The sequence below is a fragment of the Exophiala xenobiotica genome (genome assembly GCF_000835505.1).
Source record: "Exophiala xenobiotica strain CBS 118157 unplaced genomic scaffold supercont1.2, whole genome shotgun sequence".
Lineage (NCBI taxonomy): Eukaryota > Fungi > Ascomycota > Eurotiomycetes > Chaetothyriales > Herpotrichiellaceae > Exophiala > Exophiala xenobiotica.
Window position 1 is genome coordinate 4940440 of NW_013562493.1, and position 25253 is coordinate 4965692.

Here is a 25253-nt window from a genome sequence, read left to right on the forward strand (position 1 = left end):
CGTACGGACTCGACAAGCACGATCCGAGACAATTCGCCAGCGAGTCAAGAGCATAATGCGCAATGTAATTTGCAGCTGCAGCTTGACTGTTGAAGGGGTTTGCTTAGAAAGGAGCTTGTCGAAGTCACGTACGCTGAGCAGATTTTTCTTGTCAGTGCCCCAGATCCCACATATTCAATGAGCCGAAGGATACTAGGATCCATCAACTCGTGTTGAACGAAATGAATCCCCCAGAGGCAAGTATATCCCTCAGATGATGGAACGGTAAGTCTAAGTCAGTACCTTTGGGTACGATTGAAGGCCCCCCGGATCCCACGTCTCACGCCGAACGAAATGAGCTAAAGCACCTCAGATCCCACATAACAAGCCACTCGTGAATGGAGCGGTGTTTAGAAGCGTTCGAGTTCGTGATGAAGACCTCTGAACAGATCGCCTAACCAGACGGTGCTGGCAGGATGTACGATTATACCGCATGTTGCTGCGTTTGTGCATGCCTCTGCGGAGCGTGTATGGTCGTCTCACAAAAGGCTTACGAGTTCTTGACTCTTCGAGTTCTTGACTTCTTTGAGTCTTCTTACTCTAGTCCTCTGCGAAGCATTTGTGCTTGTCTCACAGGAGGCTTTCGAGTTCTTGACTTCTTTGAGTCCTTGACCTGTCTGCTGATGACGTCTCATCGCAAGGTCTTCTGACTTTCTATGAGTCACGTATCTTCAGACTTTCTCTGCGGCGTGTCTGTGCACGTCTCGCAGGTTCTGATGCTTTTTCACCGGCTCTGCGTAATTCCACAGCAAGAGCAGTCGGTGTTCGTCTCCAAATCCTCCGGCGAAGTAGGCCGTCGGAATTTGCGAGATCGGCTGTCTCTGCAGTGCTTGTGCAAGACCAGATCGCACCAAGTCCATAGGTGATCAGCCTGATAGACTTGAGAATCGAATAATTGACGACTGGCTTGACTCGGAAATGGACAAAATAGTGACAACTTTGACGTTGAGGGTGTGAGTTTTGAGAGACCGAGCAACCTCCGCAGTCCGAAAGATATTGCCTTGACGTAAAGTTTCCGGTACTGGCGAAGTCCCATATCGAACTGGACGTCGGCTTCCTAGCAGAAGAGCAAGATCTCCTCACGGCCCCGTTGTTCAATAGTGACCAAAATTGACTCTGCAACGATTGGTGCTTAAAGATTGAGTGCCCAAAAATTACAATGGTTGTTCTTGAAGGCAATGCTGCAGCTAGTTATGCTTTCGCTGATTGTTCTTGACAGGCGAAGACCCCCCAGCTGGCCAGGCCGGTCATATCTTCTGGTGCCCCGTCGGTGGTTTTTAACTTTGTGCATCAGGCCTTTACATATGGCGTGGCAAAACCGAGACAACTGCTTTTCACACTTGCGTGGAGCATCGACCACCTTCAAGCTTTGACCCTCGACGATGTTCGACCACAGGTGGACCCATTGTCTCAGCTTACACACGTGACTGTGGTGACACGTGTAGACGTGAAGCTCCCGCGTACAAGACACGGCATGACCCTGTCTGCCAGCTCCGCAAACGGCCTTCCGCTCATTTCAGGTAATTTGTGAGAAGCGCTTGAGCTCCACATGAAGGCGGTCGCTGCCCAAGCAACGGTTCTTCATGACCAAATGATCACTGCCAAACTGTCTCACCACTCTTGAGACAAGCCGCATATAGGATGAACCAGATCCTCAGAAGTACTCGCCATCAACATAGAAGGTACCATGTGACGACAAATAAGTCTGTACATCCAATCATCCTAGCTTCAAGTGTTGTATGAACCCAGCATCTCTTCTCGGTAACTTTGTGGGAGAGCAGTATGTTCTTAGTCACCACTGGAGGACAGCAGTTCCTCTTAAATCGAAGGAGGATGGTCCGCAGGAGTTGGCCTACGAATCGCCAACGACTCAGAAGAACTGCCGGTCCTCACTCGATTGGGGAATCGAGCTGCGTCTGAGGTATCGAACTCTCTGGTCTCCCTAAACTTTTTGACAACATGCACATGGGGATTCATGTTGTCACCCTTAATCGAGGCCCCGTGAATTGTGCCGAAAGAGATGGAATCGGAGGAAAGGAAGGACTGTATGACGAGATGGAAGGCAAAAGAGCGGAGAGAAGACAGATTCGAGGTGCGAATCGGCTGATAACCTGGGCACGAGTGTGAGGAAAGAGAAGGGAAGTCGGAGAGCGCGAGGAAAATAGGAGATTGATAAAGAGCAGCTCCGAGCCATCGTCTTGTCTTGGCACCGAGAACTACCACGATACTGCACCTTTCGAAGCCAAGTACAGTACTCTGTAGTGGAACTCTGGTATTCTCCTAGCAAAAGGGTGCTACCAGACTAACAAGGGTAATTCCAAAGGACTCGTGGCGGCTCGGGCAAGAAGGCTCGACCGCAGCTTCGAGATGCACCTCACGACAATGCATTGCCCAGATTCAGCCTCACAGTATCACAGCCTGACAAGGGTGAGTGTCTGCCTATCGTGTCGAGACATGATTCGCTGTTCAAGATACGAGCAGGGCGCTCTTCTTCTGTTTCTTCCCCCAGCGCACCTCCTCCATCCTACTTACCCATAGACATGCAATCGCATCAAGCGTAACGTCCAATGTCGCTCCCGGATTCTATCACTATTTCGACCGCTGTTGTTGTGGAGGATGAAGCGAATCCTAAGGTGCACGTGGCATCAGGCTGTGAGCCGCATCGGATACCTCCAGACTCGCCCGAGCCTTGTCCATTCCGCCTCTTCAAGATCGATGGCTTTGCAACGGACAGTACTCTCGACCTCACCTTATTGGAAGGCGAGCCTTGCCACAACGTGAAGGAGCATGCAGCTCTCTCATACGCCTGGGAAGGGCAGACGCGCGACCGCATTGTCTACTGCAACGGCCATCAAGCTCTTATCACCGAGTCACTGCGGGCGTTTCTTACTGTGTTACTGGAGAAATACGGGCCCAACAACTTCTACTGGGCGGATCAATTGTGTATCTCTCAAGCAGGATCCAGTGACAAGGAGCGCCAGATACCATTGATGGATACTTATTTCTCCCAGGCGCAGGAAATTTTGATTTGGCTCGGGCCATCCACTACCCTGACAGACCTGTGCTTCGATATGATGACCGATGTCGTCAAAATTCTTCACAAGCCTATAATCAACCCAGATAGCTACATTGATCGACATTTCCTAGGAGCTCTGGGTTGCCGACCGGAAGTGGAGGATCGGTTCTGGCACGGAGTGAGTGAACTTTGTAACCGGGTATGGTGGCACAGGGTGTGGACGACGCAGGAGTTCATTTTAGCCAAACGAGCAGACTTCTATTGCGGATCACGCAGTGGCAATGTCAAGGAGCTTTTAGAGGCTATCATCGAAGCCAATGATAAGCGCCCCATTTTGGCCTTGATGGATATTGAATTCTCAGTGATGTTGAATGTTCTCCCTTTGGGCTTGCTGGGCGAGTTCCAGCCGCGCAGTTTGGGTTTGGGCTTGCCTGTGGAACTACCTATCTGGTGGCTTATGCAACTCGCTCGCGGGAAAAAAAGCTCCCAGGAAGTCGACAAAGTGTTCGGACTCCTCAGCATCTGCCGCACTGCTGCTCGAGATAATCTCAAGGTGCGGTACCAAGGAAGAGGATATTGGACTACATGGATCCGGTGGGCTCATTATGGACTTCAGGAGGATCGGGGATGGAGGCTTTTGATATCAGACCCGTGGCTAAGACATCAGCACCTCCCGTCGTGGTGCCCGAACCTTAATTCGCCTCATTCAACCACTGAGGTTCTCTATTGGCATTTCCAGGCTGGTGACCCAACCGAGGTGAAAGACGAATCTTCGCAGTGGCCGTTCCCACTTGCTGTCACCATCGATGAGAAAGGGTTGATTTGCAATGGTCTACTTGTTGACACAGTCAAGGAGGTCACTAGACTACAAATTGGAGAGAACGTCGACGGTGGTGAGCAATATGGACCTCGCGATGTCGACGAACCCAGAAGGTATCAGGCAAGCAACTTGGTCCCGTATTTGCAGCGAGCCTGGGTCCTGGCTCACAAGCCGTCTGATAAGACCGAACGAGCATTCACTGACTATTTGCGTACCATCACGAATGACCGAATCCGAGATCCGGACCAAACCCGTCCAACTGACGCCGAATTGGGCCAGGCATTTCAAGCACTTATGAATGACGGAGAAGGCACTGAGAAAGAGAAACAGATCAGAACCCGTGGTATCATAGGTCAGATCGAATTATCATGTAGGGGAAAGTCTTTCTTGACTACTGAAGACGGCATGATGGGCATCGGACCCCTTGACATTGAAGCAGGTGACTTGGTATGCATTTTTCCGAAAGTCAAAGTACCGCTGATCGTGAGACGTGCAAACAAAGATGTGCAAGGCAAATCCATCCAGCCGATCCAACTGGAGGCAGGGAAGGAGCATATTGGGTGCATGTTTCTTGGTCCTGCGTTCGTTCAAGGAATCATGTATGGAGAAGCATTCGAGTTATGCGAAGAGAGGGGCGTCCAAGATCAGTTCTTCACCATAATTTAACAGCAAGGACGGACAAGCGAGACAATCCGAGAAGATAAGTGCGCAACGTCATGAATTCATCATGAAGGAAAATGTAGGGGGTATCAAATATCTCACATCCTCGTCTGCATCTCCGTCCTGATAGTCTCACACTCAAGAACCCGAAACCACGAACGCCAGGCCTTGTCTCCCGTTGCCACTGCACCGGCCATATCTCCTTATCACTCCCAATCCTCCTCATCACTCTCATCAATCTTTCCGGGGCTCTTGCCCACATCGTCCTTGGGACTTCCCGGCGCTCGACTCGTCGCTCCACTGACAAGGTCATAACTCGCATCACTGTCCGCCACGGACTTTTCATCGTGCGATCTCCGTCCCTGGCCCTCCGGCTTCAGAGAACTTGGGTCTTGTGGGGGCGGCGGCGTCTGATGCAATGTAGTCGAGCTGTCGTTCGTGTTCTGCGCAACTAGGACTTTGGGCGCTTGTGCCGTCCTTCGCTCCTGTTCGTCGTCCGAGTCCTCATCCCAACCGACTTCCTCTGTAACGTTTGTCGACGCTGTACGTGATCACTGTTAGCAAAACACAAAGAGAGCCGCCATAAGCAGATCAAGACAAGACCACAAAAGGGAAAGACATACCTTTCAACAACTCGCGCCTCTTCTCCTCCTGCACCTCAACCACATGCCGGAGAAAGTAATACCGCGCCCAGAAGTCCTTATACTCAACACTCTCCGGCACCAATTTCTCCATCGCCTGCCTCAACTCGACATATCGCTCTAGATCACCCGCAATCCTGCCCGTCATCTTCTCCACATCGAACCCCTTCTTAAACTCTTCCCACTGCCCACCATTCGTGCTGGGATCTTCCGTAAAACTGGCGAGTGTGGTATGAATGACATGCAACTGCGCATCGAACCGGCTCGTATGGATCACCCGCTTGCCCGACTGATCTCGACTCTCGAAGAGCACTTCACCAGACTGCTGCTTCTCGTCATCCTCCGGCGCCGACACACTCACAGCATCGCGAAGAAAATTCCGAATATTTGTGCCAAATCTCAACAACGCCTCATCTGCGGCATCCTCAGCTCGCTGCACCTCCTTAAGACGTTTCGCAGCCTCGTGCTTGAACCGCTCAAGGAACGTCTCAGTCTCTTGGTCTGTTTTGTTGTGCTCGGTCTCGCTCGCTCCCGCCTCGCCTTCTGTTGTCGGTTTCTTCTCCCTCTCAACTTCATCTGCAGCCGAACCCGAAGCTGTTCCCGCCTCGCCATCTTTTGCATTGATATTGAATCCTAACCCCACCACCTTCGTCCTCAACGCCTCGACTTCATTCACCATCTCGGCCGCCTCTTTCCGCGCCTCCTCGTACACAGTCTCCCCTTGTTTTCTCACATTGCCCCAGAACCCGCCCAGTCGCGCTCCCCACGCGGTATTGCTAAAGACTTTGACCGTCTCTTGGAACTCGGTCTGGAGGGTGCTGGCTTTAGGTGTGGAAGAGCCTGCTGTTGCTGATGTCGCATTTGGAGCGGCGGGTGTCGGTGTTGTGGCGCGGTCGCCCGGCGTGAATGTCTGTTCGGCTATGTGGTCGTATGCGAGATCCATGGTGTTGCGTGACCAAGTGGGGGAGGTCGTAGCAGAGGAGCCACAGGGGAGATTTCGAGCACTATTGTGTCGAACAGTGACCAGCTTCGTTGGATTTTCGAACGTATCAGCACATTGGCAAAGCACCTGAGGGATAGACCTGAGTTAAGGGCGAATATGCTGACCGTCGAGGAGGATCAGGGGGTCGACATGTCACTCGAATGACGTAGCACGTGATATGGCCAGGAAATGTCATGCCGCTTTATTTCACCAGGTCTCGAGGTCTGTTTCATTACATCGCGAAGCTCCATGTTGTCGATATGTACTGTTGGTATGCTCAAGTGTTATCTACGGCTCTTACCGAATGTTCCATAGCTCTGCTTTGTAAGGTAATACTATATCAATGCAATTGTGTTGCTCCTTCATGAGCAGGCTCGACTGTAGTAAACATATCTGTCATGCATCTAATACTCGAAATCGTCATCAATTCCTTTGCTCTTGTTCTCCTTCGCGACGACCTCTTGCTTTCGGTACATCTCAGCAATTGCCATTGAGGTGGTTGCATCTTCAGGCTTCTTGTCCTCCCTCTTGTGGATGAACCGAGGAAATCTCAAGCTGATGCCGTTCTTTCCGCCCATCTCATCCATCGCAGCGCGGTAGCGAGGACTCAATGTAAGGTCCGCTGTCTTGACTTCCCATACGAATCGAGGCTCAAACCATACATCTGGCTGGTCGTTCTTCACAGTCGAATGAGAGTAGAATGGCTTGGGCCTCTCGATGATGATATCAGACAGCTCCTTGTGGAACTCTTCCAGTATTGCTTCCGAAAAGCCTGTACCGATATTGCAGACTGATTCAAACATCTGAGTCTCCGGGTTGTACGCAGCAAGTAGGAAAGCACCGAACCATGATGTTCGTTTACCCTTGCCGTGATATGCGCCAAGCACGACCAGGTCGAGAGAGTCACCAACTCCGTTGAGGTAATCCTTCTTAACTTTGAGCCAATTCCGAGAGCGTTTGCTCGGCTCGTAGCCTGATTCTTCCGTGTCCAACATCTTCACCATCAAACCCTCACAGGATGCTTTGACGGATTCATCCAGGAGGTGCTGAATTTCCTCGACGTCCTTGGCGTCACCATATTGAGCGAATGCAAACTCTCCCTCAACTGGCTCAAAGGCGTCATGGAGTAGTTCGCGTCGCTCACGGAACGTTCGCTTGACGAGTGGCTCGCCATTGAAGAAGAGCATGTCGAATGCAAAAACGCAGACCTTGACGGTGACTTCGGAAGTCTTCACATCCTTCCGCTTCCGAGTCATCAGCTGCTGGAACGGCAACACTTTCTTGTTCTGAGGATCCCATGCCACAGTCTCGCAGTCAAGGACGAAACTTTTCGTAGAGGGCTTGATCCAGGAGTTCAACTTTTCCAGAATATCAGGATACTTCTTGGAAAGGTCTTCGGAGTTCCTTGAGAAGATGGCTGCCAACCCTTTGAAGTGCTTTGGGTCTTTAGACAGAGTGTTCGCTGCAGCTGGAAATTCTGCCATTGCTTCAGGCGCCACGTAATGTATCTGCGCTCTCTCGCCATCGTATTTGTATTCACAGGTGAAATTCTTGCCCTCAAAGCGATCAAGGACCTCAGTGATGGATTTGGTCGGTTTGGCAAGCATAGGTTTCAACGGCACGCCCGGTTGTAATTTGCAGCTTTCATGAAGGTTGAAGATGCCGTGTTCTAGCATGGCCGGGATGATGACTTCGTATGAAGGCAGCTCACTGTATACGGTCTTCAGCTCAACTTCGCCTTTGGCTAGCTGGTCTGTGCTGGGAATCTTCCCATTCTTCGCAGCTTCGTGAGTCACAACCGCCTGTGACAGTGCTACAATGACGGTCTTCTCTGCAAGCCCCAGTCTTAATTTTCCTTCGAGGAACCGAACAAGGAATTTGGCTTCCGACGGGCCACCTTTGTCTTTAGTGATATCGACGGTCTTGCTTGCAGAAGAAACATCCGCAGCAGCCATCAACTTGTTGATAGCTCGGACCTTTTGATCTTGCGAGCCATGTCCTTCCATCTTGGCAATGTCCAGGAGTCCTTGATGGACGCCTCTGACGGTCAGTGCCTTTGGTTTGAACATCTGGCCCTGCTTGGACTTGCTCTTTGCAGCAACCAAGCCCAAGTCACCGATTTTCTGATGATCTGCTTTGATGACTGACAGCGAGCGACCGGAGCTCTCTCCGATTGCTTTCATGATAAGAGACTCCCCAATACCAAGTTCTATACCTGCATAGTCAGCAGCAAGCTTGTTCAGCATAAGCTGAATGGTGGGAAGGAGGTCTTGAGGAGTCAGTCGTAACACCTGTTGCAAGAACGCTGAGCAATAGGCTGTGATTTGAAGTCGTTTCGTCGTAAGCTCGACCAAAGAGAAGGTCGTGCATAGTGCTGCGTATGGCACGGGATCGCCAGCTTTCCAGTCTGGATAAGGGTTCTTGTCGGTTGATTTGATCGTAGCTTGTATCTTTTCCACCTGTTTCTTATTGACTTTCGGCTCCTCGCTTTCGCTTGACGAAGACACCTCCTCCGGCTCCGAAGGACTATGCTCGTCGTCGGATTGGGCTGGGTCATCTGCTTCATTGCTGGTATTCAGTCCCTTCTTCTCCAGCGCAGCAGTCTCTGGCTTCCGTGTTGCACCATTTTGTTTCGTGGGTGACGTCTTTCTTGCGTCTCTCGAGCTTGATCTTGATGCGGATGTCCTTCTTCGCTTCTTGAGAACAGGTTGATCATCTGAATCCTCTTCCTCTTCTTCATCCCTAGAGACATCCCTGGTATGTTTTCTTTTTGGGGACTCGTCGGTTCCTTCTCTTGCAAGATCGGTTTCGGCGTCTATCATCTCCGCATCCGGGGAAGGATCATTTCCATTTTCCGCAGCTGGCTCGAGGTTTCCGGAGGCAGGTTGCTCTTTATTGGCTGGTTTCTGGCCGAAGGAAATTGTAGACTGCGATTTAGCCTTCGTGCCATTCTGGTTGTTCCCAAGAAACTTGCTGCCCACAGTTAGTGTTGCCTTGGAGGACATTGTTGAAGCTCGACTCACCCGAGAGTCGACTGTCTTGCTTGCGGCATTGTGAAGTCGTTGTGCAAGACCGGACGACTGACCAACGAACTAAACGATCGAGGTCGATGAAGACAAGTTGGCGAAAGAGTGGTGGGCGTGTGGAGTGCGGAAGGAGCAGTTCTAAGCAGACGACATCTGCTAGAAGACAAAGGTGAACAAAGTGCGGCCTGGCTTACTTTGGCACAAGTTTTGCGCATCAATTGCATTCAGTCGTCTTTTTGATCGCCTCAAAGACTCGCTTCCTCCAGTGACTATCAAAAATCAAGTCGCGTCACGGTCTCGACGCGCGAGGTCAAATGACGCAAGTAATTAAGCTGATTACGCTCCTGATTCGCTGGTTTGCCAAGGCTGCCACCGCAGCGGCCACTGCCTTAGCGCGTATCAAACAACGGCCGAAGCCCGAAGCACAAAATCATCCTTCTGACTACCAAGTCCTGCCGGCTGGCCGCTGTTCACCAACAGCTTCCAGGAGCACGTGGGAGACAACCCAAGGCTACGCTGTACTGGCTTGCATAACAGCACTGTCCACTGTGGTTACGAGTCACCCGGCTTTCGCATGTTGAGGTTGAGGAAATCAACGATGTCGTCCACACCTTGAGGCTCGTTCAACCAGTGACCCCCGTCCTTGTACTCGTGTACCTGAACGTTTAATTGTAAGGAACAAGGAGTACATCCCGCATTCGCCATCCATTCTCGATAGGAACAGTCTCATCATCGATTGAGTGACCGAGAAAGATGGGAGTAGACCGGAGGAACGGCGATAGTGGTTTCTCTGGGGCTTGGTGCCCGAAGTACATCTTGTGAACTGCACTTAAAAGCTGCTCGTCATCTGCACTAACTGTTTTGAGGTCGTCGACAAGATTGGCGAAAGGCATCCAGCTGCAAAGGCCGATTAGACCAGCGAACTGTTGGCCATCTGCGAAGAAGGTAGCCAGTGCCGTGGCAAAGCCCTGGCTGATTCCTCCCAAAAAGATGTTTTGTCGAGACACAAAAGTTTCTTCGGCTCTTATCACCTCAATGAGGGCGGCAACACTCTGCTTTAATCCTTCCGTCTGGATCTCGGCTCGCTCCTCAGGATCTTCGACTGACCATATATCGAACCATTGAGACATGGCGGTATCGAACCGTTTCGAGTGAAGTATCGGGGCTGTCGGGAAGACCCATCTGATGCCTGGGAACAGATCCGGAAGAGTACGAGGCTCCCCAGCATGCTCGGACGCCTCGCTCTCGAAGAACTCGTCCGCAAATTCTTGGCTATTACTGTCTCGGCCGTGGAGAAAGATGACCGTGTGCGTGTGTCTGCTCGTCTCTCTTCGAGTAACGACACTCATATTGGCAGAGTGGGTAGGGGTACTGTTTAGCACGATCTTGAGGCGGTGATGAAATGAAAAGTAGGAATGAGATGGACAAGTAGCAAATGATAGCGTGGAAAAGTCCAAAACTTATTACTGTGTATGCCCAAGGGAATCTGTCCTGAGTCATTCCTCTGGAGCCTTGAGTTCGGTACCAGAAAATCCTGTTCGCACTACATCCCGGTAGACTTTGCGATATACCCATTGAATGGTAATTGTTCCACCCAATAAGTACAAATGATGGACTCGCTTTGATTGGTGCTACTTTCAAGGTTGATGACGAGGTCATCTCCGTATCAAACAATAGGAATGCGACACATGTATCAAGTGCCAGCCAAGATGGCCAGAATGCAAGTCTCAAATGGTAGCCCTGGAGGCGAACATACTGTAGAAGGAGAACATCCATGTTGTGGACTCCATGCTTGATGACACCCTCAGAGTGGAAGTGATTGGCGAATCATTGTTGCTCGCCTCTTTTTGGCATGGTTAAGGAGGCTGAAGCGAAGCAAGGATAACTAGGACATGGCCGCTACTTGGACCAAAGTCAACGACGTTCTTTTCAATGAATGCTCTCTCGTATTAGCTATTCAGCCTATCTTCAGGCCTATTACAGCAAAAGCTGATGCGTTTTGCTAATGGGGTATGGTTCAATTAATCCGTACATCGTTAAAGCTTCAACCGGCACCTTGCAATGATAATGGTTCAGCCAATCGTGTCCCTTGTGCTGCATTGACCATTCTCTCGCCTAAAAGCGCTGACGCGAAGCAGTGCCGTCCGATCGTGGGGTATCAACAATGATTTTGCAAGCAAATTCGAAAAGTTCCAAGAGTGTCTCTCACTCTGCGACATTGTGGTGTCTTCTCTTCACAGCAGCATAACAGCAGCGAGACCTGCAACACCCACGAGACCATTGGCCGCCACGGTGACCATTGGTGCAAAGTTGCCAGAAGCAGATGAAGCAGCCGAAGAAGCCGCACCTCCAGCGGACGAAGTTGCTGAGTTACCGGCCGAACCAGCTGCGCCTGTAGCACTGGAAACACGCGAAGAAATCGAGCTGCCGACCGAAGCTGCAGAGGATGAGGCGGACGCACCGACGTTGGAGGCAGCAGATGAAGCGGACGCGGCTTGAGAGGAGAGAGAGGAAGCGACGCTGGAAGCCGAGGCGCTTGCACCAGAGGCTACAGAGGATGCACCTGAAGAAGCGTTTGAGGCGGCACTGGAAGCACCAGAGGCAGCCGAACCCTGCAAAACAATCAGCACGCCGTCCACCAAGGTTGTTGGGGTTCAACTTACTCCTGCACCTGCAACGACACTGAAGATGGTCGAAGTTCCAATTGCGCTCGTGATTGTGCTTCCATCAGATGTGAAGGTGCTGAACTGAGTCTCGGTGGAGATTGCGCTTGAAGAGGTACCTGCACCACCTGCACCACCAGCGGTGCCAGAACCAGTTGCTGTAGCCGAACCAGAGCCACCAGCACCACCAGTCAGGGTAGAGATACCACTTGCAGATCCAGCCGGGCCACTAGCAGTTCCAGATGCAGTCAGAGCGGAGGTTGCAGCGAAGTCGCCGGAAGCAGTAGAAGCAACTGCGTAGAGTCAGAAACTATGAGATGCTCATTTTGGGGCTTGGGCAGGGAAACTCAGAAACTCACCAGAGGCACAATAGCTGTTACCATACGCGATGATGGCAGCAACATTGGTATCCGGTGGGCAAGCCTGGTAGGAGCAGTCGCGAATTCCGAAGCCGAAGTTGTCGTTTTTGCACAGGCAGGCGACATCAGTTGCGGAGCAGCCCAAAGCTGCCGCCTGACCAAGCATGTTGTTGACGCAAGTTTGCTGCAGACGCGGTCAGTAAGGAAGATGAGAATGCCCAGATGAGATGACTTACACCGCATGGTGGCAGGTCGGAGAGAGATTGAGCAGCGACAATGCCAACAAGGGCAGCAACAGCGGCAAGAGTCTTCATGATGGTGGAGAGTTGAGTGGTACGCGTAGTAAAGGGTATTGCACTAAGATGCACGGTACGTGAGTTGTGGTTGAGGAGCAGGATGAGAGAGAAGGACAATCGATCCAAGCGGAGTGAGGAGTGATGTGAAGAAATGGTCGATGCGCAGAAGTGACAGAAAGGGTTTATGAGCAATTGCTGTGACGGAAGATCAAGGAAGTCAAGCTCCAGGTACGAGAGCGTGAGTGACGGGCAAGTGGAACCGGTCAAAGCAAGTGGGAAGGTGAAGGACAAGTGAAGGAGAGTCTGAGAGCCAATTGAGAAGCAGCGGTCAAGGAATCCAGCAATTCTCTTGCGTCAGTGCCTAGACAAGTAAAGTACTCCCGGTAAAGTCCAGCTGCAGGCACAAAGAAGAGGCTGGACTGGTGACCTTTAGGCATTTGTTTGGTGGTCTGCCCAGTCTGATCTTTAACAGCTTGACAGGCATTGTGGGACAGAATCATGGCCGGGGAAATCATGATGTCGTGTTGCAGTGGAGAGCCACCAATCATTGCTTCACTACCCCTGGTTCTCTCCCCCATAGTTCAGCCACATCTCGCTCGGCTCGCAGGACCCATTCCAAGCTTCAGAGCGAACAGGTGCAGCGCGTGGCGATCGCCCTCTCTATCCCCAACTTGCCCTAGCAGGATGCCATTCCAGCTGAGTGCTGCCACAGCAGATTGCAAGGTCAAGCCGTCGAACCCAATCGCAAGTGCTCGCCTGCATCACGTAAATCCGAGAATCCTGCTTCGGGCACTCGGCAGCCATGGCTACTCCCTCTTCTGCTGCATCGTGCAAATCACCTTCACTGTGGTAGGTCGCACATTTATCCAATACTGAAAGCACAACAGGCTGCATTGCATGCTCATCGTGGTAGATTTTGCGAAACCCCAGCCTGCAGCACCACCTGCCAGTACCACCACAAGACCTAATGGTTGAATGCCGGGAGTGACATAATAATGGTGCCGACAAAAGTGGGAAATTGGTCAAGGCACTACAGAAAAACTCCACGCCAGCCTGGTACAACCGACCACACAAACTGCGCGGGTAAAGGCTTCCTGGGGCAGCCGATGCAGCATTACTGCAAGAGACTGAGCGGCAGACTATTACTGGAGAAACAATCCGTACAGCTGGAAAGATCCGGACACTTGCAAGCTGATGCTGCATGTCGCCCAGTCTTCGGCTCCATGGACGCGATGGCTGACGGTGGACAGAAAATGCCGGGAAGCGGACAGCTGCAGACTTGCAAGACCAAGCATCAAAAACGACTCGACGTCAAGCTGCCAAATCATCAGGCCCTTGTCCTCACATGATAGCTACCTGGTTCCTAGCCTGCAGTGGCTCCGTCAAGCCTCACTAGCCCGTGCGTTGCCCCTGCCGAAGACCTTAACGGGAGAGCGTCCACACCAGAACCGAACCAACAGAAAGGCTGAATCGAAGCTAAAGTGCTTGCATTAACAGATCTTGGGAGCCAGCTCGATTATTGCAACCCCAATATATGCGGAGCTGTAGATGAATAATACTTCTACGGATAGCCTGATGACAATCAGACCGGTCCGAACTCGATGGTCACCCTTCTTTTCAGGATACTCTATCTCTTGCTCGGACTCGACAGGCAGAGAAGTGTTTTACATAAAACACAGTGCTGCTCCTGAAGCTCTACGGTACACACTTTCTTCCCGTCTCAATCAAACAGTTTGATTAACGGCCAGACTAATCAGCCTCTCAGATTAGGGGCCGTCCTTCCGCGACACCAAATCTGCTACCCGCCGTGAACTCGCCCCTTCAATTTTGCCATCATCACTTTCAGTGACCAGAAGACATGGGTGACTCTGAACAGTTCGATTGCGGCCCGAAAGGGGTTTTGGTTTTGAGAGCCGTAGCTAACATCAATTATTGAAAATTCGATATCCTAGCTTTGCGACTGTGACGAAATTTATTCATTTTCGACTTTCTGGTAAGATCGTACGGAGTATAGATCCACCATGGTCCTTGCGGCAGTCCACACATGTCCACACAAGCTTTGACTGCCTTTCGTTCCTTAACAGCCTCGACAGCATCATACAGTCAATGCAAAATCCTCTTTTTGGCGCATGATGATATCAAGCCCAGCATGGTCGCTGAGTCCTCTGTCAGCATGTTCCAGTTTGCCGGATACAGCTGTTCGGAGAATGTTGGATACTTTGGTTTCCCGCATTCACCAAATCTTTGATCGTGCCGATAGTCATGGCTATGGCTCGGCCGTAGGGCAGCCTCACAGCACTTCTGAGTCTTTCATAAAAGAAGATGGTACGGAGTATAGAGCAGCAATTCCATGTTCCCGCCATATTTTGTTCCTGGAAAGCCGCCAATAGCATCTGATCAGCCGTTCAATATGCCCCAGGCAGTCTGCTTGCTTCGAGTTGTGAAGGGTGATGATCGGGGTGGATAGGCCACTAAGTGCCAAGCCACATACAGTGCTGTAGTCACAATCAGGCTGTGGCTGAAGTCACCGGCAACTTTTCCTCGGATGCCGCTGGCTTCATCAACACCACACTTCGATTGACGATTTCGACAGGCCTAGGTATCGACCATTGATAACAATGCAATCCGTTACTGACGGTGCGGGTGACTGCAAATCCTTTCTGATGAAATTGCTAGTCTCGCCATGAATCCGTCAAGGCAACAGGCCTTTCTTCGCGTAAGGTCCTTCCGTTCTCAAGCCACTTAAAAGTCTTGCGCTGAAGCCCATTTAGCTGCGTCCACCATGCGTTGAGCTCAGCTCGGCCGCGCTGAAGTTCAAAGCAAACCAGGTCTCAGCCAAGGCAGTGCTGTTCGCTTTAGAACCTGTTCACCAGGCTTTGCAGTCACTTGCGGACGAAAATCTCCTGGATGAGAAATTGGCCGAATACGCCTTCTTCCCGTTGACTCACATTTTCAATCAGTCCAAACGGCTATCTTCGCCCATCTTGGAACTTGCAGTTCGGTGCGTGCACATTCTCGTATCGCGAGGATGGCGCGACAAGCTTCTTCCCGAGATGGCTAAGCAGCTGCTCATTCTGATGGGGCTATTGGTCTCTCCGAGCCCTAACCAACAAAGCGAACCTGCTTCAGATGAGCTCAAAGCTGCATCTTTCTCATGCATCTCGGTGCTCGTGATCCAGTCTGTACGGCTTGGAACGAACGTCCTCGAAGGAGTTGGTGAGAAGAGCATTGTGGATCAGCTCGTTTACCAATTGCTCGAATCATTGACGGAGACCCGATCTGACCAAGTTCAGATAAGTGCCGCTCGTGCTCTTCTAGAACTCAACAAAGCTATCACTGACCGGCCGTTGCTTGCGAGCTTGCTGCCTCGCACTGTCTCTACCCTCGTGAAGGTCCTACGACCGAGCACTGAAGCACGCCGGACACGAAAAGTCCTTGTGGCTTATCTTGACCTGTTATCGGTCGTTCTGGACAAGGTCCTTGCCGACATTGTTGCTCTCCGCTCAAATATGGAAAGCAACGATACCAAACAACCGAAGAGCGATCATGCCATCATCCTTGACGAAGCATGGCTCGATGCCACGACTCCTCAGATTGACATAGCGTTGGTTCAGGTTACCAAACTGAGAACGCATGAAGGTTCCGATGTCAGAAAGGCTCTTCTGGACCTTTGCCTTGTGATAATCGAGGACTGTTCGCAAACTCTAGCTCGCTCACTGCCTCTTATGATCGAGACACTCATTGTCCTTTGCAGATCTTCCGATTCTCCGGAAGCGGAAGCCGCTCTCAGACATCTAATGATATCAAGACCTGAAATTTCTGAAATACTCAGAGCTAAGTTCTACGACTGGTCCCAAGCACTGCCACGGATAATGCAGGGCAACGAAGACAGACCAAAACAACATATGCTTGGTCAAATTGCAACTTCATTCGTGGCTCTGACGGATGGTGTGGGCGGGACTAATGAGCTGAGCACAAAGATTGCGTCGGTCTTGGTTGATGGAATAACAGCTGCTATCGCTTCTACTACGACCCAAACCAGGTTGATAAATGAGGCACCGCAAATCAATACGACCGATCTCGTTCAGCGGTCGAGGGAGACGGATTGCGACTTTGTGGCTGTTCTACTGAACCACCAAAGTCAACGTGCTTCCACGGCAGAGATCAAAAAACTTGTTGACTCACTAAAGACCCATCCGTCCGCGCAAGCTATAGCGCGAAGCCTAGTCGACCACACCCAAGCTCCGGATACCAATCGAAAACTTTCGGCAACTTGGTTGGCCTTGAACTTTCTGCAGAGTCGTGGTGACGGCTTTTTGGACATGGACAACGTTTTCGATGACAATCCTTCAGACTTAGATCTGACACTTTCGCAGCCATTCCTCGTCTCTGACTTGTACGCGTCAACATTACCGTGGCTGCTAGAATACTCCGATTTCAACGACGATGATAAACCTGGTTGGCAACTTGTCGCACTGTCGCTAGAGTCACTCGTACTCCAGGCAACTCAGCTTGGCCAGTCATATCGGCCTGAGTTGATGGAAACTCTGTTTCCGGTTCTGACGCTACTTGGCTCTCGCAATGCAGTGCTTCAGCAACACGCAATGACCGCGTTAAATCTCCTAGCCAAAGCATGCGACTATCGTTCAGCTGCTCTGATGCTGATCGACAACGTCGATTATTTGATAAACGCAATTGCTCTCAGGTTGAATGCTTTTGATGTATCGCGAAATGGTTTGCAAGTCCTTGCTATGATGTTACGACTTTGTGGTGCAAGATTGCTGCCTTATCTTGACGATCTAATTGGGAGCATCTTCAGTGCCCTGGATAATTTTCATGGGTACCCAAGCCTCGTTGAGCAGCTTTTTGAGATTCTGAGAATGATTGTCGAAGAGAGCACCAAGGCTCCGGAAGTGCTTGCGATCGAGCCTGGACCTGCAACAGACCGACACTCCAATAAAGGATTTGCTGTGTCGACCGTGGAGGATATCGTACATGACGTGAGAGCCAGAAAAGAGAGAAAAAGCATGACCGATGAGCAACATGAGCAAACCACATCTGCACCACATCAACCATGGTCAAGTACCCTAGATAATACGAAAGCCACGTCAGAGGTGGAAGACGGCGAGGACGATGAGGCTGATTTGGAAGCAAGTCCACCCGCCTCGGCTGACAAGACCAAAGAGGCTCTACTGCCAAAACCTCACCAACTTTTGCTCAAGATCGCACAATCCGGCGTTCCACATATGTCGTCGCCATCTGCCAAGGTACGGCATACTCTTCTAGCCTTACTGCAAGAATTGTGTCCGCTTCTAGCAACAAACGAGAACTCCTTCCTGCCTCTGGTCAATGAGATATGGCCTTCAATCGTGGCTCGATTACTGATGGGAAAGGACGATTCATCGTCTGAGATGCCATACAACATTCAATCAGCGGCCGACACGATATCAGTCATCTGTCAGGCTGCTGGAGATTTCATGGCGAGCCGCATTGAAGATATCTTTTCAGATCTTGAAGCACTGTTCCGCAAATTCTCAAAGGTGGTACTCCCATTCGATAGGCCCCGAATTTCATCGACAGGAGTCAATGCAACAGGCACAAGTTTGACCACTTTGGATGAGAAGATACCTAACCTTGTTGGAAGGCATGAGGCTCACAATTATCTCGCTTCTGCTCTTTCGATGCTTGGAGCTACCAGGACTACTGATACTCAGACTTTCAATTCCCTGGTCGGCCTGATTCTTTCAATTTTAGACAACGTTCGAACCACTGAAGATAATATTGACAGAATCTTTGACATGCTGGGTCCAATTGCCGCTATACCTGGCAATGGGCGTGTCACAAGGGCATTGCTGAAACACAACGAAGATGCCGTATGGCTCATGGCGCAGCATGTGAATGATTAAGCGCGGAGACGGCAGTCAGATTCGTCGAGACGGACTCTATTTCGACCGGAAGCACGGAGCAGGCACGACCCTATTGAATTATCGCTCCGTTCCACCCTGTTTACTACGTGCTTGGTCTCCAGGCTCCAGCGAGATAAAAGTGCCGCCACCCAGCCGCCGCGCAACCGCGGCCAAGTGAAATTCCCCAAAACGGCTGGGTTCGGAAATCCCGGACTTAAAGAGTTTCCATGGGAGGTCAACTACGCCTTATCCAGATATTAAAAACACCGACCATCGCCATGCAACACCCTCTTCGGGATCCCGTCTAAGGTGGGACTACTGGAATCAAAAGTCGGAGATATGGTGGAATATAATTGTCGCAATGCGCGCTGGCTGGCGTTCGTGCGAGCACTCTTTCTTTCCCATCCAGCCAGACCCGGTCACCAGCGCCAGAACCGACCACGCTTCGCACGCTTCTTTGCACCAACATAAATTCGACAGTCCTAGGAACACTTTCGTCTTCGAAGTCTAATAGCTACTCCCTTAGACCAACATTTCGAAACTTTCTTCGATATGCCAGGCTACGCGCAGTTTCTCCGAGGCCAGATCCAGACACCACCGATGCCTCGAGTTGACTTGACCGGTCGTACGATTTTGATCACAGGCGCAAACTCGGGGCTCGGTCTTGACGCTGCCAGACTCTTGCTACAACTCAACTGCAGCACCATCGTACTCGTCTGCCGGACGATAGCCAAAGGAGAGCAGGCCAAAAAGGCCGTTCAATCGGTATGGAGCTCAGGCGGCCAGAAGCCACAAATCATTCTTCTCGAACTCGACTTGGGTTCTTTCTCGAGCGTGGCCGCTTTTGCCGAACGATGCAAGGATCTTCCACGACTGGATGCAGCTATCCTCAATGCCGGTGTCGAACCCTCCGAGTTCTCCCTGGCCGAGGGATACGAATCTACCATCACAGTCAATGTCATTTCCACATTCCTCCTCGCGACACTGCTTGTTCCAGTCCTCCGGCAGTCAGCGACAAAGTACAACATCACGCCCACCATCGCCATCACAGGATCCGCGGTCCACTTCTGGGCCAACGACAAAGACCTGACAACTCCGCCTGACGGCCAAATCCTCAAGACCCTCTCCGACCCCAAGAAGACGGACATGAAAGTGCGATATTTTCTCAGCAAACTTCCAGTCATGCTGCTTGTCAAATATTTCGCAAACATGTTGACTGCTTCCGCCGAACGAGACCCTACCGGCAAGCCATTGGTGATCATCAACAATGTTGCACCGGGATTCTGCTATACCAACCTCTTCCGCGATCATGGCGCTGCATACCACTTGTTGGTCAGGTCAGTTGCTCGTTCCAGTGAGCATGGAGCCAGGACATTGGTCCATGGAGCAACAGCAGGAAAAGAAACACACGGACAGTATCTGAGTGAATGCCGGGTCAAGCCGTATAGTCCGTTTGTCAAGAGCCAAGAAGGGGACAAGACAGCTCAGAGGCTGTGGAATGAATTGTCTGCGATCTATGAGGGTGTCAAGCCTGGTTGCACGAAGGAGTTGTGACCGTCTATGGAAGCTGGCGTCGGGGCGGGATGGGATAGTTTTAGTTGGAAAGAATGTAATAATCGATTTCAAATACCCCCCCAAGATACGACGGTCCCTTATCTGGCCATTGCAACGGCCTACCACATTCATGTCCCCAAGACAGGCAGACCGAATCTCTAACGATGCTTTAGGATGCCAGCAACGAATATCGTTCCGCCGTGGCAGATTGACAGACTTGACCTCTGTTTGACCTGTATACTTGAAGGCCCGCCCATATTTAGGCCAGATTCCCAATAGTCAGCTAATCCATACGTCAATATGGACAACTGGCTGAAGCATGTAACCAATTGATATACGGAGTTGTTCTGGTCGCGACAAGCTGGGCGTGATTATAATGTGGAGAATATGCGCTTACCTTTACTTATTCTATGTATAACACCCCAACAACGTTGGGCAAACATTCACCGCACTATAAAATCTACCAACAGCACCATCGACTAACACCAAGTCATCCGATTGCCTGGACACGATGGCAGCGGACTTCTCGTCGCTGACAGGTAAATTCCGCGCCAACCTCGACAGTCAAACCAACGGCGGCAACAACAAAGTCAGCAAACGAAACAGGCAACCACTATCATGCGCGCCGTGCAGATTGAAGAAATTGAGATGCGACCGTGGACACCCCTGCGAGACCTGCATCAAAAAGGGCGACACGGCCAGTTGTACCTACGGCAAGTCTCCTCTGATGACTTCTAGGTCGGAAGCCCTCAACAACGATGCCGCCTCTACCAGCAATCGAGGCAAGGCCCAAGAGCGTCTCCGTCATCTCGAAGAACTCGTCATGCGAATGGTCGACTCTGACACGACCGGCAATGGAATCGATGCGCCACAGTCAGCCGATGACAAGGACGACATGACGGCGGTGCCTGGAAACACAAACACAGATGCAAACGCGAGCATCGCCAGAGAAGGCCAAATGCAACACGGCAGCATCGAGTCACGCTACGCCGGCTCGACGCATTGGTCCGCAATCCTGCAAAACATCCAGGAACTCAAGTCTGCACTCATCAGCCCCGGATCTGCCGGTGAACCCTCCACCAACCTCGACCCTTCGCTCGACGACACCCTGGAAGCCGACGCCTCGGAGCGCGAAACGTTCTTCGGCTCCTCGTCAAGTCTCTCGCTGTCTCAGATCCTCGCCTCGTCCCTCCCGCCGCGCGAGCAAGTCGACCGCCGGCTCTCGACGTACTTTAACGCGCGATATATGGTGATCCCCTTCATCCACACGTGGCAGTTCCAGCGGCAGTACGAAATCTTCTGGAACCAACCCCTCGAGACCCCACCGCTTTGGATCTCGATCCTCTTCAGCATCTGCTGCCTGTCCGCCACCCTCTCCGATGCTTCTGGGTCTGAAACCAGCACGCCCGAAGACCAGCCCTCCCCACGTACAACCTTCCTCAGCGCGAGCTGCCAGTGTCTCCGACTCGGCGGCTTCATCCGGCCGAAGCGCTTCGTTGTCGAAGCCCTCGCCCTCTACACGCAGTGCGTGTACTTCCAAACTCTCGATCCCAGCGGCGAATCGGCCCTGGTATGGGCTATGCTTATCCGCCAGGCGTACCGGAGCGGATACCACCGCGACAGCAGCCACTTCCCCTCTACATTCAGCGTCTTTGAAGCCGAAATGCGCCGGAGAGTCTGGGCCATGCTGCGCCAATTCGATCTCATGTCCTCCTTCCAGCTAGGCTTGCCGAACCAGATCCCTCCAGGCAGCTGGGACACGCAGGACCCTCGCAATCTGCTCGACGCAGACTTTGACGAGCACACGACCGTCCTACCTCCCTCGAGACCCGAGACCGAGCCCACCCAGATCCTGTATTTCATCGTCAAGTCACGCCTCATGACGATTTTCGGCAGGGTCTGCGCGCATTCCCTGTCGTTTCGCGACGTCAGCCAGGCCGAGGTCATGGCTCTGGATCGCGAGGTGCGCTCCGTCCACGCCACTGTCCCCGATATCCTTCGCATCCGGCCGATGACCAAGTCTTTCGCCGATCCGAGCTATCTAGTCATGGTCCGAGTGAACTGCGAGTTTTTGTTCCAGAAGAGCTTGTGCGTGCTGCATAGGAAGTACATGACCGCGACCAACGCGAAAGGCGAATATACTCACCCGGAGAGCGTGGCGGCGTGCATGAATGCCGCGAGCGCGATCACGCGGCACATGCTCGATCTGCACAAGGAGTTCAAGCCCGGTGGGCAGTTGTTTGCGAATCGCTGGATGTTGACCAGTTTCACCATGAACGATTTCTACCTGGCGAGTATGGTCTTGTGCCTCGCCGTGAGTATGTGGAAGAGAAGGCACCCCGGCGAAAGCGTGGAAGGCCAGGCGGATGAGAAAACGAGAGAAATCCATGCCTTGCTCACGGCGGCGTTTGGGCTTTGCGAGGAACTTGCTCCGACTAGTACCGAGGCAAAGCGCGTCGCGGATGTGCTCAGGGTCGTGCTGGGACAGATGGATACAAAAGTGCCGTCGTCCAGTACGGTGGGAAGGACGACCACCGCCAGACAGGAGTCAGGAGCAGCAACTGGTGGAGGGGCAGGAGTGTTCGGTATGTTCCCTGTCAACGAACAGCGTGGACCGCCACATGGTCTATCCCACCAGCCCGGCGATGCGCCAGCTGTTTTCACGGAGGACCAAAACTTCAATCTCGCTCCGTTGACGCTCAATGACAATGGCCGAGATCCAGGGCCTTCGAACCTGTCGATGCAGGCGCAGGCGCAAGACCCGAATTACCACCTCGACGACTGGAACCCAGGACTCAACCCGTTCACTTCGTTCTTGCCATTCGCGCCGGCCTTCCAAAACGTGAACCCGAATCACTTGCAACCGCCGTACAGTACAACGGGCGGCGCGTCGTCGTCCGACTACCCCAGCGTCGGCATCGACACCGCCATCGACACCGACGGAACAGGAACAGGAACAGGAACCGCAACAGGCGGATCTTCGAACCTATCCGGTTCAGCGGTGGGACCGCAAGATATCGACATGACCGGCATCACTGGTATGAACGCGATGAATATGAATATGGACATCGACTGGGCATTTCTGGACCAGTGGATGGCCCTGCCGAATCCTACCAACGGGATACCCCTGGCAGAGAATCAGATGCTGTTCGACATGTCGAGTGTGCCGAGTGCGCCTTCTAAAGATTCCTCCCAAATACAACAACAGCCAGGGGGGGCCAGAGGGGGACTGAACGACAATGGCGAAGCATCCCAAATACTGCCAGGGGGGTTAAGATTACAAAACGACAATGGTGTAAATGGCTTGCTGAGTTCGAGCGCGAGCCAGCACCAGAGTACCTCCATGGGCCACGGGCTAGATCAGATGCCAGGCTATTGAAAGAGGAAGCCAGCCATCTTTTTTGTTCATAACAAATAACATTTTCCACATCTCAGAAGGAAAAATCCCGAAAAAGCCATCTGGGGTATCATATCATATTGCTTCCTTCACAAATCCCGGAGGAATTCCCATCCAGCCCAGATCACGACCATTTACGCCCTGCTGAAAGAATAATGTCCCCCTCCGTTATACCAGTCAACCCCGGAGATATACGATTCGATCCTCGCTCTTCCTTCCATCCTTTTCAGATTACCAATCTCATTTGCCTCCCGGTCTGGCACCCTGTTGATTCCTCGCCTTCCACGCCGTTCGGATCTCACCAGCGCTGGCCAGGAGATCATCCTCAGTGACGTGATCCTGAATAGACTCAATAACACTCGTATACGTGCTGACGTGATTGCCCTCCGTCTTGTCGTCACGAAACCGGTGGAAACGCCAACGTCTCGGCTCAGCGGACCCGTTCGTGCCGTTCATGCCACCATTTCGCCCGGACATGGGCATGGACGCCGAATCCTTGCTCAGATCCTCCTGAAAACACTCGACTATACAGTTCTGCAAAGGTCTAGCGCTGTGCTTCCATTCTTCCCACTCCGCGGGCTCAACATACATATCGGCAACACGGGCGTAGTTATCGTTGCCGTGAGAGATGTAGAGACCAAAACGGTTGGGAAAAGCCTGATAGTCGTCTTGAGGCTCCTGATCTGGTTCCTCAGGGTCCGGTTCGAACTGAACCCAATCAATATGCAATAAGAAATCCACCGTATTTTCTTGCGGCGGTTTCCATTTGAGGATGTGCTCGTCGGTGCCGAATTTATACGGCGTGTTTTTGCATGTGAAGATCAGCCCGTCGTTGCCATGCAGCTTTTTCACTTTGGGTATGATTTCCTTGAACATCTTTTCCAAGGCGTAACTGAATTCCGTAGCCTTGTCTTCGATGATGAAAGGTTGAACGATGTCGGGGTCTTGCTTCAACATTGCCTGATATGGTTTGAGGACGTAGGTCTTGCAATAGGCCAGCCTCTTGTCAAGGGGTCGTTGCATAAGGCTGTTCTTGTCAAGGACCAGACAGTCGAACACCAGGAATTTTATGACTGGGGGTCGGTCCGGATATATGTCCTCCACCAGTTCTCCATCGAGTATGGTGTCTTTGTGAAAGCGATGGAAGGTTGGGTCCTCGTGGTGTGGAAAATGCAGGCCAGGAACGTAGTAGTAGTCGTTTTTGCGGTCGATGAGGTAGTGGATGTCTCTGTCGCCATCTTGAGTGAGGTACATCAGATATCGCAAGCCATCTGTCTTTTCACACACGTAGTAGTCCTCTCTCTTCAGTTCTTGGATGTGCTTCGCGGCAAAGGAGACTGGTTGGGCGCCTGGGAAGGACCTGCTCTTGCGACCAAGCAACTCTGCGACTTCTGCCTGAAATTCGCGCTGAAGATCGCGTCCTGCCCACTGTCCACCGACTCTAGCAATGAGAGAGGTTGGGTCTGTATGAGGATCCATGTTGGAGTACGTGGCCGCAAGTGAAGGTATGAATCAAGGCATGGCACGATACATATAAGGCTGGTGTGAAAAGGTGGGTGTTGAGGGTGGGGGGAAAAAGCAGGGTCGGTGCTTTGGTCTTAGGTGAAAGGGTTCCGATCACTGGATTTTCAGCTGCCTCTGCACATGAAGGGTTCCTGTGGACAAGGGATGTTTGTAGAACAATGGACAATGGCTTGCGCCTGGGCCAGTTGCAGTTGCAGTTGCAAACCTTACGAAATGCAGATGCAGATGCAGATGCGGCGCGTTGGTCTTGGCGGCTGAAGCCTGCACCAGGTCACCAGCCTTGCTGGTTTAACTGCTCGGGGCTCGCGGGCGGCTCACCACGACCGTGCCGCTTTCATAGTCTCCTGACCTGGACTAGCCCTCGCCCGCC

General features: G+C 51.9%; 10 protein-coding genes across 10 annotated transcripts; 4 read left to right on the top strand and 6 right to left on the bottom strand.

Moving 5' to 3' along the window:
• Nucleotides 1–546: 546 nt before the first annotated feature.
• On the bottom strand, nt 547–2154 carry PV05_04062 (uncharacterized protein). The gene has a single exon (XM_013464755.1). It carries the CDS (start codon nt 1073–1075, stop codon nt 764–766), a length of 312 nt encoding a protein of 103 aa, XP_013320209.1. The 5' UTR covers nt 1076–2154; the 3' UTR covers nt 547–763.
• Nucleotides 2155–2432: 278 nt separating this feature from the next.
• Nucleotides 2433–4580, top strand: PV05_04063 (uncharacterized protein). Its single transcript, XM_013464756.1, has one exon. The coding sequence runs from the start codon at nt 2607–2609 to the stop codon at nt 4539–4541; it is 1935 nt and encodes a 644-aa protein (XP_013320210.1). The 5' UTR covers nt 2433–2606; the 3' UTR covers nt 4542–4580.
• Nucleotides 4577–6277, bottom strand: PV05_04064 (uncharacterized protein). The gene is made up of 2 exons (XM_013464757.1): nt 5159–6277; nt 4577–5076 (listed from the first exon to the last, which is right to left on the bottom strand). Exons 1-2 carry the CDS (start codon nt 6117–6119, stop codon nt 4742–4744), a joined length of 1296 nt encoding a protein of 431 aa, XP_013320211.1. The 5' UTR covers nt 6120–6277; the 3' UTR covers nt 4577–4741.
• A 285-nt stretch (nt 6278–6562) lies between these two features.
• PV05_04065 (uncharacterized protein) lies at nt 6563–9210 on the bottom strand (the record flags this gene model as incomplete). The annotated part of the gene is made up of 2 exons (XM_013464758.1): nt 6563–9131; nt 9182–9210. 2 exons carry the CDS (start codon nt 9208–9210, stop codon nt 6563–6565), a joined length of 2598 nt encoding a protein of 865 aa, XP_013320212.1.
• Nucleotides 9211–9849: 639 nt separating this feature from the next.
• PV05_04066 (uncharacterized protein) lies at nt 9850–10533 on the bottom strand (the record flags this gene model as incomplete). The annotated part of the gene is made up of 1 exon (XM_013464759.1): nt 9850–10533. One exon carries the CDS (start codon nt 10531–10533, stop codon nt 9850–9852), a length of 684 nt encoding a protein of 227 aa, XP_013320213.1.
• Nucleotides 10534–11107: 574 nt separating this feature from the next.
• On the bottom strand, nt 11108–12897 carry PV05_04067 (uncharacterized protein). Its single transcript, XM_013464760.1, has 4 exons — nt 12443–12897; nt 12207–12390; nt 11848–12140; nt 11108–11796 (listed from the first exon to the last, which is right to left on the bottom strand). The coding sequence occupies exons 1-4, from the start codon at nt 12518–12520 to the stop codon at nt 11419–11421; spliced, it is 933 nt and encodes a 310-aa protein (XP_013320214.1). The 5' UTR covers nt 12521–12897; the 3' UTR covers nt 11108–11418.
• A 2157-nt stretch (nt 12898–15054) lies between these two features.
• Nucleotides 15055–18599, top strand: PV05_04068 (uncharacterized protein). The gene is made up of 2 exons (XM_013464761.1): nt 15055–15218; nt 15274–18599. Exons 1-2 carry the CDS (start codon nt 15186–15188, stop codon nt 18406–18408), a joined length of 3168 nt encoding a protein of 1055 aa, XP_013320215.1. The 5' UTR covers nt 15055–15185; the 3' UTR covers nt 18409–18599.
• Nucleotides 18583–20040, top strand: PV05_04069 (uncharacterized protein). Its single transcript, XM_013464762.1, has one exon. It carries the CDS (start codon nt 18961–18963, stop codon nt 19960–19962), a length of 1002 nt encoding a protein of 333 aa, XP_013320216.1. The 5' UTR covers nt 18583–18960; the 3' UTR covers nt 19963–20040.
• Nucleotides 20041–20473: 433 nt separating this feature from the next.
• On the top strand, nt 20474–23341 carry PV05_04070 (uncharacterized protein; the record flags this gene model as incomplete). The annotated part of the gene is made up of 1 exon (XM_013464763.1): nt 20474–23341. The coding sequence occupies one exon, from the start codon at nt 20474–20476 to the stop codon at nt 23339–23341; it is 2868 nt and encodes a 955-aa protein (XP_013320217.1).
• A 24-nt stretch (nt 23342–23365) lies between these two features.
• On the bottom strand, nt 23366–25074 carry PV05_04071 (uncharacterized protein). The gene has a single exon (XM_013464764.1). The coding sequence runs from the start codon at nt 24836–24838 to the stop codon at nt 23600–23602; it is 1239 nt and encodes a 412-aa protein (XP_013320218.1). The 5' UTR covers nt 24839–25074; the 3' UTR covers nt 23366–23599.
• Between the last annotated feature and the right edge of the window lie 179 nt (nt 25075–25253).

Excerpts from the sequence above, each read along its gene's own strand:
- PV05_04063 (XM_013464756.1), top strand. The coding sequence starts at position 2,607 with ATGTCGCTCCCGGATTCTATCACTATTTCGACCGCTGTTGTTGTGGAG.
- PV05_04069 (XM_013464762.1), top strand. The coding sequence starts at position 18,961 with ATGCCAGGCTACGCGCAGTTTCTCCGAGGCCAGATCCAGACACCACCG.
- PV05_04071 (XM_013464764.1), bottom strand. The coding sequence starts at position 24,838 with ATGGATCCTCATACAGACCCAACCTCTCTCATTGCTAGAGTCGGTGGA.
- PV05_04068 (XM_013464761.1), top strand. The coding sequence starts at position 15,186 with ATGAATCCGTCAAGGCAACAGGCCTTTCTTCGC. Across the intron at positions 15,219-15,273 it reads GGCAACAGGCCTTTCTTCGC|CTGCGTCCACCATGCGTTGA; the intron begins GTAAGGTCCTTC and ends AAGCCCATTTAG.
- PV05_04067 (XM_013464760.1), bottom strand. The coding sequence starts at position 12,520 with ATGAAGACTCTTGCCGCTGTTGCTGCCCTTGTTGGCATTGTCGCTGCT. Across the intron at positions 12,391-12,442 it reads CCGACCTGCCACCATGCGGT|CAAACTTGCGTCAACAACAT; the intron begins GTAAGTCATCTC and ends CCGCGTCTGCAG. Across the intron at positions 11,797-11,847 it reads GTGTCGTTGCAGGTGCAGGA|GGTTCGGCTGCCTCTGGTGC; the intron begins GTAAGTTGAACC and ends ATTGTTTTGCAG.
- PV05_04064 (XM_013464757.1), bottom strand. The coding sequence starts at position 6,119 with ATGGATCTCGCATACGACCACATAGCCGAACAGACATTCACGCCGGGC. Across the intron at positions 5,077-5,158 it reads GAGGCGCGAGTTGTTGAAAG|CGTCGACAAACGTTACAGAG; the intron begins GTATGTCTTTCC and ends GATCACGTACAG.
- PV05_04062 (XM_013464755.1), bottom strand. The coding sequence starts at position 1,075 with ATGGGACTTCGCCAGTACCGGAAACTTTACGTCAAGGCAATATCTTTC.